Below are 18,377 nucleotides of genomic sequence, written 5' to 3' on the forward strand. Positions count from 1 at the left end.
GCTTATAGTTAACTTGTGTACCAGTTCTGCCTTTATACTTATTTATTTTTCTGTTATTTTCTAATACAAATTTTCCAATACTTAAATAAAATGATCACCTCTTATCATGTCATATTAGAATCAGAAGCGTGGTATCGGTAGTATCGACGTTGTGGTATTTCGGTATAGATCCACCCATCACTCATCTGAAGGTCTTATTAATTCTCGTGAGCCAGCTGAGGATAGGGGATAAGAAAAGATCACCTTTGACCTTTAGCAAGCAATTACAAAGCACACAGTCATGCAAATACAAATTGTCATTTATTTCCACTCTGCTATGTGAGAAAGGAAATAAAAGGTCAAAGTATAGCGAACACAAAGCAGGCTCCATTATTGGAGGGTTGCACATCAAATAAGGCAAACTCAAATGTGATCATAAAAAGAGAATTATATCTCAATGCAGACCTTTAACAAAAGCTATGGAATCATCATGTGATTGCTTCTCCACTCTGCTATGCAAAAAGTAACATTTCAACACTGAGATGCTTCACCTACTGAACACCGTCGAAACACATTATTTCAGAGTTGACATATTTCTATCATAAAAAGAAATTATAAAAAGAAGTCATTCAACCCCTTTCAGTACCGGCTGTTTGGATGATTTTGACTCATCTTTCAAGGCGCATAGAATATTGTGTTCAGTAGCTATATAAACATGGAACCGACCAGAAGAAAGGTTAGACTCCCGTCTTTCATCAGAAAAAAAAATTAGTGGCTAACTTTTTCCGTTCTTTAGTAATCAGCAGTAGAACATAGATAAGTTTCAGGAAAATATTCGTTCGAAACAAAACAAAACAAATATTTTTTGCTTTTGTGACTTAAACCGAAACGATCCGTTCCTGGACGGTTTTTTTTAACCTATGGCAGTTTGTTGGTGTTGTTGCGCATATTTTAATTTTGATTATTTTGTTTTCATATACAGTAACACCGCTATTTTCATATGACCCCATTCACTGTGCAATATCTGATCAACCTCCATGTGCAATATTAAGGGCTTTAAATGCAATATACTAAGTTCTATGTGAAGTATTTCCATAATGCCTCATATTAACTCATTAGCAAGATCTCAGTGTATAGACTGGTCATATATCTCATCTTGTTTCATATTATCTACATACTGTATTGTATATAACTCTGGAAAAACTGTTGATTTTGTTAATACTTGGGTTGTTTATATTGTTTATTTTTCTATATTGTGTATTTTGTACTGCTTAACTGATTCTGTACTTTTGCTGCTGTGCAATGCAAATTTCCCCACTGAGGGACAAATAAAGGCATATCTTAATCTTAATCTGAATCTTAATTTGATTATCACCAAAGGTTTTCGTCTTCAGTTTTTGTACAATGTCTGGGTTCTCGTACAATGTTGCATGTAACAAATGAGTTCGTTTTCTCACGTCATAATTCACAGAAATATGTATTGAAAGATGGGCAAAATTCCCCAAAAATTACTCTTTACAAATAATACAACCGGGATCTGATTAATTGGTCCACAGTGGGTTTCCATTCTAATGTCATAAAATAATTATTCTTATTAATTTGCATGTAGTGTAGCCGACTTTTTAATATTTTCAAAATTCATTCATTCATTCATTCATTCATTTTCTACCGCTTATCCTCATGAGGGTCGCGGGGGTGCTGGAGCCTATCCCAGCTGTCTTTGGGCGAGAGGTGGGGTACACCCTGGACTGGTGGCCAGCCAATCACAGGGCACATATAGACAAACAACCATTCACACTCACATTCATACCTATGGACAATTTGGAGTCGCCAATTAACCTAGCATGTTTTTGGAATGTGGGAGGAAACCGGAGTACCCGGAGAAAACCCACGCATGCACGGGGAGAACATGCAAACTCCACACAGAGATGGCCGAGGGTGGAATTGAACCCAGGTCATTTTCAAAGTTCCCCGATTATATACATTTCTAAATTGGCCGACACTAAATTTCAAAATGTTATTGCAAAATAAATTCTGCATAACTACTTTGTCAATATTGGTCCAAAACTGGAAGAAGTGATTCCAAAACAGAGGAAAAGGGAGGAAAGGAATGAAACAATAGAAAGGAATTCTAATTCTATGTTTCTGACAAATATAACAAAAAAGGAAATCATTGACGTTGTCAAAAACTGTAAAGCAAAAACATCAACTGATTGTAATGGAATCAAAATGGACACTTTAAAAACGGTAATCAAAGAGATCGTAGAACCGCTGATGTACTTCAGTAATTTATCTTTTCATACGGGAAAATTTCCCCAAGAAATGAAAACAGCTAAGGTTGCTCCAATTTTTAAAAATGGTGACAAACACCAATTTACAAACTCAGCCAGTCTCCTTACTACAACAATTCGCCAGAATTATTGATAAGCTATTCAACAATAGGCTGGATAAATTTATTAACAGGAACGAATTACTATCAGAAAGTACGGATACAGAGCTTTAATTTCTACCTCCATACCACAGATCAAAATTCGAGAGGACATCACTAACGCTATAGATCATAAAAAGTGTGCAGCCGCAGTATTCATGGATCTGACAAAAGCCTTTGATACAATCAATCATGACATCCTAATAACTAAATTAGAAAGGTACGGAATAAGAGGATTAGTTCTGAACTGGGTCAAAAGCTACTTAGCTGACAGAAAGCAATACGTAAAGCTAGGAGAATACACATCTGCAAGTTTATATATTACGTGCGGAGTACCCCAGGGGTCAATACTGGGACCCAAATTGTTCAACTTCTACATCAATCCAAAGTCATGAAAGACTGGTATTATTTGCAGATGATTCCACTGCTTTTTGTTGCGATTTACCAAAAAATGTCATCCAATACTTCTCTACAAGAGAGGAGAAATATGATCTCAGGGAAGAACTACATTTGAAACACTTATATGCTAGGACTACGTTAAAAAGCCATAGCATTTCAGTATGTGGAATCAAACTATGGAATGGATTGAGTAAGGAACTCAAACAATGCACAACGATGAGCCAATTCAAGAAACAATACAAGCAGTTGATGTTTGCTAAATACAAGGATGAAGAGTCTTGAACCAGTCATGATGTGCTATATATATCACTATATTGACGGTTACTATGGTACCCATTATGTCATTGGATGGTCATATCACCTCATACTTTGGTATGTGACAAAAAAATAAATAAATTAAATAAAATTTCACAAAATAAAAATTATATCAGAAAGGCAGGAAGTGAACAAATGTAAGAGTTACTGATTGTAAAAGTACCAGATGGAGGGGTAGGATTTAATAAGCTTTGCTTCTTCCTACTCCTTTTGGACATGTGGAACTGTGAACTGATTATGTGATGCACTCAATTGTAATCTGATGCATGTTCAAATGGAATAAAACCATTACCATTACCATTACCATATCTTTGCAACCCAACACTCATGCCTGTATATGACATCTGTGGCACACCCATATGGGCTGCGGTCAAAATGCTGTGGGATACATGCTAGCATACACGCTATCCTCCAAGTTTTAATGAGCCACCTGTGCCACTGCAAAGTCATTTCACTTCATGGCAGCCATGTTTTTCAGCCATAAATTAATTCATTTTCTACCGCTTATCCTCATGAGCTGTCTTCGGGAGGCAGGGTACACCCTGGACTGGTGGCCAGCCAATCACAGAGCACATATAGACAAACAACCATTCACACTCACATTCATACCGATGGACAATTTGGAGTCGCTAATTAACCTAGCATGTTTTTGGAATGTGGGAGGAAACCGAAGCACCCGGAAAAAAACCCACACATGCACGGGGAGAACATGCAAACTCCACACAGAGATGGCAGAGGGTGGAATTGAATTGATATCCTGGCTGTGAGGTGCTAACCACTTGCCGTTTTTCAGCCATACTAGATTTTACACACAAGTCCTCGTCTGTCCCCTAAAGGTGTGTACCAAATTTGGTGGTCATGGGGCCAAACACTAGACAAAATAAAAGCACAGGCAACTTGATGGGGTGCATGTATTGCCCAATTTCCAGCCCATCGTTGGTTCAGACGTAGAAGACCAAATAACATTACACATTCCTTCAAATGAATAAAAACATGTCATTGTCTGCTCAGTTAGAGTATATTCAAAATTAAATAAAAACATTTTTTAACAGAAATGATCCTCAAAAACATCTCCTGAAAGACAAACAAATTTTGTGGAGATTCGACATGATTTTATACTAACAGCTCCATTTCCCTCTTAAAGACGGTGATAATAAATATGATGTGTTTCTCTACATTGATTCCTTCTAGTAAGACAGAGGAGGAGCAAAGAGGAAAGGAGGAGGAGAAAAAGGAGGATGGAGCTGACTTGCATGAGATGCTGATGCTGTTGCATGCTGCCTCCATCCCTCCCTCTCTCTCCCTCAGTCGTGGTGTGGTGGAGAGGATGGGGGGGGGTAAAAAACAAGGAGTGGTTGTGTGATTCCCGCTTAGCGCGTGAGACAGAAAGAAACAGCACGAGGGTGGAGGAAGAGGAGGAGGAAGAGGAGGAAGAGGGGGAGGAGGGCGTTACCCCCACAGCACTTCAGCATGGATCCAATGTGGAGACAAACGGAGCCAGCTTCTTCTACTGAGCATTTGGAAGCGGTAAGTTCAATATCTCATTTATTGTTTTTCTGTTATTGTTGTTGTTTTGTTTTTGTTTTTTTTTATCCTATCATTCCAATAAAGAAAAGCAATGTGAGCTTCAGATGGGGCCGCCACTTTATGACAACGTGATCCTTCAAGTGAATTCAGCACGACTGAAAGGAGCCAAAGGAGGCTCTGCGTTCTGATTGGATAGAACCAAACAGAAAATTCAACCTGATGGGAATAATGCAGCAATAGGAGAGAGGCGTGTTGGAGACAATAATAGGGGGAAAATAAATTAAAAAAATATTTTTAAAAAATATTATAGTATAGTATGAGGTATGAGGCAATACTAAAAGGGGGTTACCAGTTGAGCCCATGCTTTCCAGTAAAAAACACCACAGTAGACAGGTTAGGTGCTGGCTATCTGGGATATCAATTCAATTGGGAACAATAGAGGAAACCCCATACAATATATTAAAGTTTGACACTAAAAAGTTTGGATAAAAGCGAGTTCTGCAGCAACCTTTTTTCACATTTATTTTACTTTATTTATTTTTATTTAAATTTGACTTTTTTCTTGGATTTTTGTATATTTGGATTTATTATTTTTTTATTATTATTATTTTATTTTGTGTATATTTGGATTTATTTTTATTATTATTATTTTATTTTTTTCTCAGCATTTCTTTCCCAATTTATTATTATTATTATTGTGTGTAGCAACTGTGGTCATGCTGTGTAGCCCAACTGGAGGCTTACAGCGTCATCATCATCATCATCATCATAGCAGCCTTTAGTTCCAAGCAATTAAGCAGCAATGCAGCATGCACTCCCTCTTGTGTTTGCCTGCACATGTGAAATGTCAGGTATATAGCATGTACGTATATACTGTAGCACATACAGGTATACGCAGTAATAGGCCTATGGGAGGAGACACCAGCAGCATGGACCCTGCAGACTGAGCGTCATGCATTAAGGCCCTCCAGCTGGAGCCAGTTCACTTTTAATCAAGTCAATTGAGGAAACCGATTCCCTCCTAAATAGGAAAAACCAGATGTCTTTTGCCGTGAAATAAAGTTAGCGTTACGCAGCGCAGCAATAAATGAAAGGCTAATTATGTGAATATGTGGATGCGGGAGGAGGTCATGTGATGTAAATGTTAAAGTGCACCTCCTTCTCCGCCGCCCCAGAAAGGAAAAAAGGGGGAGGTTGATAGAACATCCCAATGATTGGTGACTGTGTGAAACCCATCAGTCCAGTTTAATGAAGAGGGCAGCAGTCAGGTGTATTTTGACACCCTCATGAAGCTCAGAGAACAGAAGACACGTCCACTTGACTTGTCATTAGCACTCACATAGACAGCTGGACAGATGGATGATGAGAGCAGGCCATGCTCACTAATGAGGGCTCACCTTCTTCATTCACACCTATGGCAATTTGGATGGAGGCATGGATATTTCAAGTTCCTTCATCAATACATCTCTAAACTTAGTGGAAAATACATCATAGTTTTCACAAAAACATTTTTTTGCATTAATATCTGTCAGAAAAGCTTAAAAAAAATTTTTCGAGCATCACTCTTAACAAAAGCATAAACAACAAGCCTAACTCACACTTGAAGAACCCTCTATCGTCACTCAAATGACAAAAAGCAGTGGTCGTTCCGAGCCATCTGTAACAGAATCCACTAGCGATAGTCCAGTTTTGCTTCAAACAAACAAAAACCTGGGCACTCACAAACACTTCACTCCATTCACTTCTTGTTTTGGATCGTATGGATGCTAGTATATGTTAGTGTGGATTGCGGTCCAATGAAAAAATTGGACTTGACCGTGATAATTCAATTTCCGTAAAATAGGAATATTGAATATTTACATAGTTATAGCATCAAAAAAAGGGTTTACAGCCTTCTAAAAATACAGTTTTTAGCATCATTAGAGCCTTCTAAAGATGAAATAGCACCCCTATAATGACCTTTACACTCATATTACGCAATATAGTAGATATAATCAGCAAAAACAGGCCATTTAAGACACAAATACAACTAGTTTTTGTGTGTGTTACATTAAATGTGTTCCCAAGGGAACCTTAATGGCAGGCGGACAGATGTTTGGAGGACAGGAAGCGACGTTGGGGGTTGAGAAATGAGTTTTAGCCAGTCTTGGTTTGTGGTCACAACAGTGACCTGTGTTATTATTATTATTATCATTATGATATAATTGAAATCGGCAATAAATGCCTGTTGGTCTGGTGCTTGTCTCACCAAACAATTACTGATATGTAATGACTAATGTAGAATACCACACACACAATTAGAATACTTCTCCTGCCTTGTATTTGTATTTTTGTTCATTTACAGGAGTTAGTTCATTTTGCTATTTTTATGTTTGAAAATTTGTAATTTTAGGCACAAATATGCGCACATATTTTTTTGTTAGTAGGCTGTATTCAGCTACAAAACAGCACAACTCCACACATTTCATCTGAAAGGGAAGACATGCAATTTCTGAATTCAACTTTCTGCACTTGAGATCTTCTGCAACCCGTTTCAATGGCAAATTAGAGGAGCCTGTGCAAGCAGCCAGGATATTATACCGTTTTCACCAGTCTCCATTGTGTGGGTATGTACAGTATTCTCGTGTTGCTGTCCAATGAAAAACATGTAACAAATCATTGGACTATGTTTGCATGTACTGTAACTTCCAGCACAAACTCCTTCTTTATTTGGCATTATCAATCAATGCTGTTGGAGCCTCTACAGAACTTCCTGTTTGGATTCCTTCTGCAATCCATTTGGTCGGAAAACTGTTTCAAACAATCCACATTGTTGCAATGCTTTAGCAGCTGATTTAAAAAAAAATGTATATATATATATATATATATATCAAAACAATAGCTTTTCTACAGTCCCTAGTTGGACCTGAATCCATTGTACAAATAGTGAACTCCATTAAGGTTTCTGTTCATCATCATAAACAAATGGTATAGTAGGAGGCAATTTCTGTCTGTTACTGCATAATATACAGTAATATTCCATAATTACTGGACTAACTGCATCTTTTCTTGTTATTATAGAAGCTACAGGTGTCTTTCTAAACTGTAAATGTAAACAGTAATTCTTACAAAAGTGATGGTAGTTGAATTCAAACGTGCTTAAAAAGGCATCACGTTTACATTTGCTAAATTCAACATGTCTGAAGAGTAGCAGGAAGAAGCAGAATTCGTTTAATCCTACCTCTCCGCAATTACTGTGTTTGACAGTTTACTATGTTGTAATAGTAAAAGAAAAGGATAAGAAGTATAGTAGTGAGTAAGTATAGTAAGTAAAGTCTATCGAGTTTGTCAATAGCTTGTACAATATATATATTTTTAATGTAAAAACTAGAAAAGCTGAAAAAAATCCGAACACTTGTATGTACACACTGTGTGTATAGAAGGAAATAGATGGAAGAGTAAACAGCAGCAAGGTTAAAAGGGTGGAAGAAGAAAAAAAAAACCCACTAATGTTAGTAAACCAGATAGTTCTCTGGTGGGAGCTGTCCTTGGTGCTGATGCAACATGCTGTCAACCCACCACCCACTCTTTACCCATGGATGCACCCCCACCCCACTTCCACTGGATGTTTGATTGACAACGACTGCTCTCTAATTGGCAAATGTGTAGTCTGAATTTATTCTCCACTGAAAGGTCCGGGGGGGGGGGGGGGCGGGGAAGGTGGGGGGCTGGCGATGAGGACAAGACGTTTATAAGGAAAGGGACTGAGTGAGAGCGTGAATGAAAGGTGGTGGTGGGGAGGGGGGGGGGGTTGAGGTAAGAAGCGAACATGTGTATTTGATAATGGGTGAGCAAACCCCCGCCCCACCCCCCCACCCCCTTTTGTCAGTGCTGTGATACAGCAATACAAAAGGGACCCGCTTTTGAATATGTTTACTGAGATGCATTCAGATGATTAGCTTGTGTTCCAGCTTGAAATTCTGCTGCATCCTCATTTAAGCATGATTGTCATCTCTTCTGTCCGTCTTCTCCGACATAGGTGCTGTCCTACCTCCTTACGGGGAACAAAAGACGAGAAGACCATGGCCTCTCGGATCCATGCACTCTCGACCACGGGTATTCTTGGGTTGATAATACAGATGTGGATGTTATTGCTTGAGAATACGCGTAGTCGAGTGGAGGCTTTATCATCTACGCTGGACCTCAAATGGGCATTGGTCACAAGGTGGGGAGGGGTGGCGCGGCTAATAGAGGTGGCTTTTAATGGGTAAGCTCGAGACAGGATGCAATCATGATCATCAAATCCACTCGCTTCAATGTTGATTTCATTTACTGCCCTAGGTTTATCAAGCGTGCCCCTCTTAACACCTGTGGAGGAAATGAGTTTGCACGGATCTCCTGCAAGAGGCGACCTCCTGCACTAAGATCGGCCCAAATCCAACCCCCACCCCCACCCCCTTCCCAGGCTCCTTCAAGGCATTAGTTCAGGGAGATTAACACTGAAGTCACATGTTAATTACAAACCTACTCTTGTCGGTCAGCCGTGCCCCCGAGAGGGACTATAATCTTATCACCGGTGAGAGGATTTCATGAGCCTGTTTTCACCACCATTTTGTAGGATTTTGTACAAAAAGTATTGCGTTGTTTTTGAGTAGAAAAATAATCAACTGAAATTTCAATATGTATTATACATATTTTTATTACCTCTGCATATTTTAAATATGTATGTAAATTGTCATTGTACTTTAAACACAAATAAATACAAAATCATTTATTTTATTGGCAGATTGTAATGCATGTCGGCCATCTTTGTGGAAACTGTTGAGTTTGTACTTGCTGCAAAATGATCCCTTTCAAACTCAATACAGCAGAATATGAAATGAAAGAAGACATATTGTGCTCATTCTCAGCCCTTTGTATTGAGTTGTGGACTCCTACAGAGCAGCGACACACAATAACCTGCACAGAAAGCTTTCTAGATCTTCCAGATTCTGCCCCTCTTTCTGCAGTGTTTCCATGGATTTCCTGCTCTCAAACGGTCTGTTTAAGTTACTCCAACCCCGGCCTTCCTCCAGGTACGCCAATTCTGCTGTGATTGCTCACACTACCAAGCGCTCCCGAGGACTTTCAGACAGCTGCTGAGCTCATTTTGTCCAATTATTTATACAAAACAAATACTGATAAATTCGTACTCACAGGCTTGCTGTTCTGACTCTTCAACATGAACAAGTAACATTGGAACTGTTTACAAAACAGACAGATGAGCATATTTTTCTCTTGCCGGCCGGGAATCGCAAACTCCCACCACTTCTGCCAGTGTGCCTGATGCTTGCCTCTGGAGGCAAGATAGCTTTCCCTCACACCCATTTCCTGGAAGCCGACATGCTAATATGGTGACATTTTCCACAAGCGAGTGAAGTGGGGGTTGGCCTACAAGCGTGTACCCTGGTATGGTCATATAAGGAAGTCTAAGCATTGACGTCAGTAGAACTCTGAGCATGCAGAGCCATTCAAAACTTCTTTCAGGGCTCACTTCCAAATGCCCAAAACTCATTATCTGATGCTTTGGCATCGTTTAACACGAGAATACAACATTGTAACAACATTTATAGGTCAGAAAAGTAAATAGGTCCCCTTTAAAGTCAGCATAAAGACAACTAAATGATTTCCTTCAGTAAAAAGTATGATGAGAACTATAGAGCAGTATGAACAATATGACTAATGTGACAATCATAATAAAAGAAGAAAAAATGACTACACACTGCTGTCAGCTTTATTTGGTTTTAGTTATTTTGCTCTGCTGTGCTTTTTTTTGTTGTTATACTTGTATGCCAGTTTATAATGTCAAAAATTGCCTGCGTAGAACAGTTTGAGAGTAGAATGGATATTTTTGTTTGTTTTTGCTATGCCACCACAGAAGGGTAACAGTGATGAACTGGCACATATTGGGACATAAGAAAGCAATTCAGTACAACATGGCTAATTCTATAATCAAGTCATAATAAAAGACAAAAAAAAATGAAGTACACACTGCAGTCGGCTTAATTTTTTCTTTATGTGAAGAGACTGGCCTCACAAGCACTACCGTCAATCCTTCATTTTACACTTGTATGACAATAAATAATGCAAAATATTTCCTGTACAACGGATTCACCCTAATCCTAATCCATTTCTTATGAGAAAAAGAAGTTTTTATATACAAACAAAAGAGATTGTGTTGGATTCCAGTGAAATATCCTACTCTATTTTTTACAGGAAGATGCAGTGATACATTTATTTTTCTACAGATGTTCAAGAACTGGATGCTAATTGATTTGTATAGTGGTGGGATTGCAACTACCTTCAATTCTTTGAGGCTCGGTATAATATTACACAACTCCGACGATTACTACTGCTACTACTACTACTGCATACATTTAGCCACATAAAAAAATCTGTTTTTTTGTATGTGGATAGTCCTGAGCCCATGTAAGAATGCACACACTTCAGCAAGGTTCAGGCGCTACACAATCCAATAGGGAAATAAGGCATTGATTGTGCTTATATGCTACTATTTTTAGCCAGAATGATGGATGTTTATGTCTTTTATTGATCAAGTTGAGGTGCGGGTCGCTAGGCATGCTGATTAATCAGGACGGCGACCCTGTTGAAATAAAACATTTGAGTTCCATTAGCATGGCTGCTAAGCATTTCACTGCAAAGTCAGCGATATATGTTAGCAAGTGTGCACATGATGGATTGTGCTCATACTGTATGACTTAATGTTGCATGATTTTTAAGCACTGCCTAACCAAAGCACGCATTCAACAGAGCAGAATGCAATTAGGGATTTTAATGAGAATTTCACTCTGGTGTAAACTTGTTGATTGGGCAAAGCAATGTGGGCACACTTTTGTTTGTATTTTGTGTGTGTGTGCGCGTGCACTAAGCAACAAAATGACTATTGTGAGCACAGCTCCAGGTGCCTAGCAACCACATCGCTGTTTCCCTGGCAACAGTTGCCTCGCACTCACTGTGTGGGTGATTGGCAGCCTTGGCAACACAGACGGGGTGACCCTTGACCTCACGTGCTGAATGAGAGACGATAAAGACCAATAGAGAGGGGGAGGGCATGCACACACACACACGCACACGCGCGCGCACACACACAGACGCCGACAGAGCAGAGGCTAAGTGATAATCATTCTCCATTGTAATCATCCTCCAGCATGTTTCATAAGGTGTCGTCAATAGCGCTCCAGCTGGGGTCCATCATCAAATGCAACACACACGCACACATCGCATTTATTGTCACAGGATACTTCTTTGGTTTGTGATCACCCACCTTTTGTGTACTGTGCTTTATGATTAGAAACTATGATGGGAGCATTTTGACAATTGACAGTATAATTACGGAGATATGTTCTGGTCGGAGCATGTTAAATAAAAACATGTTTTGCAGTAGAGCATTTCCGCTCAGGACCTACCGTGTGCCGTATTGCCTTAACAGTACAGAACATAAATAACATAACAGACTTTTTTCAACCGAAATTGTGATTGTTAAAATAAGTTTGAAAGCATTTTACTCTGCTATAATTATAAAAAGTCAATTTTTTTTTTTATGTAGAGCAGAAGTCTCAAACACGCGGCCCACGGGCCAAATGTGGCCCGCAGGACACTAGTTTGAGGCCCCCGCCTTGATATGAAAGTTAAATGTTAAATGCGGCCTGCGCAAGTTTGATAAGGATGGTATCAAACTATGGTATCATGTACCCAGAAAAAAATATTACGTTTGATTAATGTTCATGTTAAAGGTTAAATAACTGTTAATAGTTATCCTCCCTATCCGTGTGGAAGTGGTAAGTTTTTGACTTTTTAAGTTTAAAGGAAATAACCGTTTAGGTCGCCAGCTCTCTAGTTTGCGAGTTAGCATGTGTCTCAAGACCCTGCAGTTGCGCAATATGTTGTAAATAATAAGAATATAAATGTGACTATAGTCGTGTTTTGTCATGTCTACAGGGCTCTAATAATGCTTTGTTCATTTTAATCAGAAAAAAATAATTTGTCTAACCACCAACTATATGTGATTTCTTAAGTTTTTATTATTTGTTGTTTTATTATTATGATTATATTTATTTATTACTGATTGATTTTCTTTATTCTTGATTTGTTTATTTATTTTATTTCTTATTTTGTGTAGAAAAATAAAAATTAAGATATTTGAGAACAGTGGAATGTTTTATCAGAGCTTTTATTGTAGAAAATCGGAACCAAAGCAAAGTTTATTCATTTTTCTGTTTTTAATAAATGCGTTTTTTTTTTTTGGAAAACCTGATGCGGTCCAGCCTCGCCCAGACCTTAGCTCCAGTGGCCCCCAGGTAAATTGAGTTTGAGACCCCTGATGTAGAGTATGTTTTAGGGGACCGCTTATGTTTTTTTTTTTCACTTCTGACCTGTAAATGTTGGTACTATGTTGTATTCTCCAAGTAAACAATGCCAAAGCATCAGATAATGAGGTTTGCACATTTGGAAGTGAGCCCTGAAATAAGTTTTGTAAGACTCTGCAGTTCTACCAGATCTGGACTTCCTTGTATGGGCTGAAGATCGCCTACACTCAGCAAACGTGGACCTATGTATCCGGAAGTCCTCGGGAGCACTTAGAAGTGTGATCAATCACAGTGGAATGGGCGTACCTAGAGGAGGTCTGGGGGTGGAGTAAATTAAATATAGGCCGTTTGGGTCGGAAGCAGGAAGTCCATGGAAACACTGCGGAAATAGTTACAGAATCTGCAAAACGTAGAAAGCTTTCCTGTCGGGTTATTGTGTGTAGCTGCTCTATTGGAAGCATATTTAGCGCTAAATCTGCATTGCGTCAGCTTGTTAGATTCCTTCATCACGAGTGAACAATGGTAATTGAAGAGAGACAGGAAGGGCTCTTTTAAATCTTATCCAATAAGTCATTTTTATTGCAAATACAGATCCAAAATCAGAGGAAAACAATGTCAAGCTATCAAGGGGGTTTGGAGGCAGAAAAAAATGTCAAAAATGTAAATATTTATTGCGGTCTCAATTACTCTTTCACCAAATAGTATAGGTATTTGTAACACTAAGAGTATCTATTCCCTAAATCAGATATCGGATTAAACAGCTACACTAGAGTTAAAATAAACATCCACAGCACTGGTTAGTGACATTATGTCTTACTGCTCTTTTATTTTCAAAATAACCCAAGTCATAGCAACCTGAAAGTGTTTGGTGTTACAGTGGCATAGGAAAATAACAAAGCACACTAAAATATTGTGTGTACATCTTGTTACTACCACAGAAGACATAAAGCAATTTAATCAAACTAGATGACATAAACAGGAAAGCATACATGTATTTTTGCCTCACTTTAACGACCTGCTGCTGTGAGGATGAGGGGAGCTGTGGGTCGTTATCATCATCACCATCATCATTACAGGACACGCTGCATGTAACAAAATGTGACATCATCACAGCAGAAGGTAGTTGAGCTGCATTTTTGGATAGGTTTCGCTCATTAGATACACTTATGCAGGTGTCTCTAACACGTCATTTCTGTCTGGATGTCACAGGCAATTAAAAGAAAACCAAATGTCTACAGTTGAAAGTCCTTGATGACAAAGAGTCGGGGGTTGGGGGGTACAAATTGTAGAAGGTGACACTGCAAGAAAAGAAAAACTACTGGGGTCTTATTTGGAGTTGTGGGCTAAAGCTTTGCAGGTAGGAGTCGCCACCTGTCCACATGGTCACAAAAGTAGAATTATATGCACAGTCCCAACCTCCGCCAGTCCTGACAGCAGACCAGGTCCATCAGGGCTATTGATTGGCTGATTCACATGCATCTATCCAATCGCTGTATACGTCAACTGGCTCCGACAGGTCTAAAGAGTGAGGGGGTTAAGGATAATGACTGTCATCAGCGTCGACTGAATGTATTGTGCGACATTAACTTTGATACCAACTGTGGAAATGTTCATACTAAGACATTAAGGAGTTGATCATATCGTGACTAAATAAATAACATTATTATAGCATTGATCACTGTCAAAACAAGGAAGGAGTATGAAATAATAGTTATAAAGTCTTCAATTTACAGATGTCTTCATTTTATGTTACCATTTTTCAAGAAAAAGACAATGTTACAACAAAAACAATCTTTAAATTGTAATACAATTGTATGACAATGAATGGAATTATATTACAAAACAAAATTCACAGTTTTACAAGAATCTGTAATATTAAGAGAATGAACTCATGTTATCTTTTCATGAAAACGATGTAATGTGTACCAAAAAAAAGCCGTAATTGTTAGAGAATAAAGTCATATAACAAGTATATTCCATATTTCATTGAAAGACGTCATAATTTGACAACAAAAAAAGAATTACACCATGAAATTTACGGGTTTAAGTGCTGACATGAGTTCATCCCACATTCCACAGCCTTGACACAACTTCAGTGACAAACGGCAGTCATGAAATGCTCGCAACAACTTATAAGTTTTAAGGCCTCTATTGATGTTCTATACAATAAATTCATACATGAATGCTTTCCTTGAGCTTTCTTTACGTCAGATTTGCCCTCGCCCCAGACTCTGACCATAACCTCATATGCTACATCAGCTGTCTGGGTGCGGATGAGGGAGGCGCCAAATCCTCAATTAGGAGTCGTAGAAAAAACCATCAAGACTTATGATGCAGCGATAAATCTGCGGTTAAACACAAGGGCCATAAGATTAAGTTGAAAGCTTCCAGTAAATGGACGGCTGTGGTGAGGAGATTTCTCTCAAGCTACTGAAAGTGTCCCAAGAGTTTATCATTCAGAAACATGCATGCGTGCATAGCCTTATGGATGTATATTTGCAAATATGCTGCTTAATAATCCACAAAACAAACACCACACCACACTGGTCCCGCTTATAGCAGTTGGTCACTAATGATATGGTAAGTACTCTATAGCGTATCTCTGGCTGTAACAATACTGGCTTTTTAGTCTTAAGATTTGATATTTTTACAGTGGTGAACTTCTAGTTTGACACAAAGACACAAATCACAACATTTGCATACGAGTACCAATATCCCGTATTAGCAAGAGCACACGATAAACCCCGGCTGCTTTTTCTCCTCTGAACTACAGTAAAGTCTCGTTATATCGATATTGTCGGGAGTCGGAAAAAATATCGATATAACCGGACTGTCGATATATCAGATCCCGCGCCAAACTGCATTAAAAGTGGGCGATAATGCACTCGACATTGTTCTATAGTATAGAACAATGTCGAGCAGCTTAAATCAATCTTTGCTTAAGGATTTCAATACCAAAAAAGAACACGGCGAACGGCTGCTTCCAGTCAACTTTATTTTTCACACTTCCACCACCAGAGCGCAGCACACACACCGATTCCCGCACTTCCAGGTTCACAGGTCATGCTCAACCCGTCCCACATAGCTGGCCAAAAACATGCCTGCAACAGAAGAACCAACTGCGTTCGTGTGTATAGAATCTATACACACGAGAGAAACCACGAACGCCAGCATGTACATATGAAAAACAGTGATTATTGCAAGCGATAAAAAGATATCTGAATACAACACAATTAAATACATGTATTTGTACGCTTGTGTCGTTCGTTGGAATAGGTGTGTATGCTATGTCAGTTGGTTCTTCTGTTGCAGGCATGTGTTTGGCCAGCTATGTGGGGCGGGTTGAGCATGACCTGTGAATCAGGAAGTGCGGGAATCGGTGTGTGTGCTGCGCTCTGGTGGTGGAAGTGTGAAAAATAAAGTTGACTGGAAGCAGCCGTTCGCCGTGTTCTTTTTTGGTATTGAAATCCTTAAGCAAAGATTGATTTAAGCTGCTTTTGTATCGATATAAGCAGACCAAATTGGCTGGCAGGAGATGAAAAGGGCATCGTAGTAACCGGATTATCATAATAACCGGGTATCGTACTAACGGAACTAATTATATCATAAAAAACTAGAAATTTGCCGGGAAATGAAAATAGTATCGTAATAAGCAGTAATTCGTTATAACCGATATCGATATAACGAGACTTTACTGTACTTCCAATCCATCAATTTTCTACATTAGGGTCACGGGTGTATGTTGGAGCCTATCCCAGTTGTCTTGGGGCGAGAGGCAGCGTACACCCTGGACTGGTCGCCAGCCAATCACAGGGCACATATAGACAAACAACCATTCACACTCATGGACAAATTGGATTCGCCAATTAACCCAGCATGTTTTTGGAATGTGGGAGGAAACCAGAGTGCCCGGAGAAAACCCACGCAAGCACAAGGAGCTGAACTACGTTGACCCGTAGGTCAACATATGCTAAGCTACCTGAAGAACTGCACTAACTTAAAAATAATACAGCTTAAATAATGAAATAATAATATTTGCACAATATGCTGTGGGCCAATAAAAAAAAACTGCAGGACAAAAATGGCCCCTGCGCTGTAGTTTGGACACCTGTGATCCATCTATTTCAGCTTTATTTATCATACATTTGCGATTACACAATGTTTGTTAGTTTTTACTTGTCTTTTTTCTTTGTTGTTATTTAATCAAAGGATTATTCCCTATATATTTTGTAGTTAATTGTCTATTACACGGCATTTCTATCATTTCTTCTTGCTTTCTTCCAACCAAATTAGCTCCACTTCTTCAAAACCCTTTTTGGACATGCTGAATTATGCAAGTGCAGACCTGCCAACCTTGAGTACTCTACCTCCACCTCTACTGTGTGTTATTGCTTCATTTTGCAGGAGAGGAAGTGAGCTACCGTAGGTAGCCAACACTGGCACCTCGACAGAGGAGCATAATCAAGGGTTAAAATGCGTGCAGCATACAAAAATGCATAAAAAGCGTACCTGTGTTGTACCTTCATGTAACATGTTAAATGTTCAACCATTGCCAGTACAGTTACTAAACGGTTTCTGATGGACACAGTTTGACACTGGAACTGATTGTTGAGTGGACTAGTTTCTAATATAACTGTCCTTATGGGCACAAAAAACATACCATGAAGAAAGGATACAAGTAATTGGCGTCTGGAACTCTTCCAAACAGACTGAGCAAGATATCACTCCAGTATTTCTGCTTCTATCCCTGTTGACAGAGGGAGAGGAGGAAGTTAGCAACTGCCAACAGAAATAGCAACATCAAAAAGGTGAACCGGTGTGTTGATTTACATGTGGACGTCACATGACTTCTCGTGGTTGCAGAAGGGACATGAAAACTGAGAATCCAGATTCCCCGTCATCTTCTTTTTAGGAGGCGGCTTTCGTTTAGACTTGCGGCGACCCATCGTTCAAAAACTGATGCTTACGTTCTGTGAGTGGTGTGTAGTGGACAAACAAGGCAGAGAAGTACAGTGCGAGATTAGAGTACACAACACAACTTGGGTTAGTTAGCAAGTTAGCATTAGCGTGCCTGTTCTTTGATGACAAAGAACGCACCAAGAAAACCTCGCCAATCACGATGTAGACATAATCGCGGATCTCTTCATAACATAACTTTACTTATACCAAAGCAACATGAAACTAGAGATTATTTACCTGTGTTTGGGGAAATACACGTTACGTTACACGGGGAAACAACTTCCACAAGACCCGCCTTTGCGATTAAATGATTGGACCCGGTCCGGTACAGTAGACGCCCATCATTGGCCCTCATACACGTCAATCACGTCGATTAGCTTTGACGCAGGCTAGTTGGCAATACCCGCGTGATGGCGTCAGAGGCT

General features: G+C 39.2%; 1 protein-coding gene and 1 long non-coding RNA gene across 4 annotated transcripts; one reads left to right on the forward strand and one right to left on the reverse strand.

The window, feature by feature from the left end:
* Window positions 1-4,510: 4,510 nt before the first annotated feature.
* On the forward strand, window positions 4,511-9,300 carry LOC131135908 (uncharacterized). Its single transcript, XR_009131675.2, has 3 exons — window positions 4,511-4,648; window positions 8,667-8,894; window positions 8,969-9,300. It is a non-coding gene; the product is annotated as an uncharacterized LOC131135908 (long non-coding RNA).
* Window positions 9,301-13,542: 4,242 nt separating this feature from the next.
* Window positions 13,543-18,353, reverse strand: LOC131130362 (transcription elongation factor 1 homolog). 3 transcript variants are annotated; one of them, XM_058074519.2, is made up of 4 exons: window positions 18,190-18,353; window positions 17,824-17,963; window positions 17,670-17,740; window positions 13,543-14,511 (listed from the first exon to the last, which is right to left on the reverse strand). In XM_058074519.2, the coding sequence occupies exons 2-4, from the start codon at window positions 17,937-17,939 to the stop codon at window positions 14,447-14,449; spliced, it is 252 nt and encodes an 83-aa protein (XP_057930502.1). In that variant the 5' UTR covers window positions 17,940-17,963; window positions 18,190-18,353; the 3' UTR covers window positions 13,543-14,446. The 3 variants fall into 3 exon arrangements, with proteins under 3 accessions (XP_057930502.1, XP_057930503.1, XP_057930504.1); XM_058074520.2 differs by having other exon boundaries at window positions 18,105-18,226; XM_058074521.2 differs by lacking the exon at window positions 18,190-18,353 and adding an exon at window positions 18,065-18,187.
* Window positions 18,354-18,377: the final 24 nt, after the last annotated feature.

This window comes from Doryrhamphus excisus, linkage group LG9 (genome assembly GCF_037039965.1).
Source record: "Doryrhamphus excisus strain RoL-2023G ecotype Guam linkage group LG9, RoL_Dexc_Guam_v1.1, whole genome shotgun sequence".
Taxonomy (NCBI): Eukaryota; Metazoa; Chordata; class Actinopteri; order Syngnathiformes; family Syngnathidae; genus Doryrhamphus; species Doryrhamphus excisus.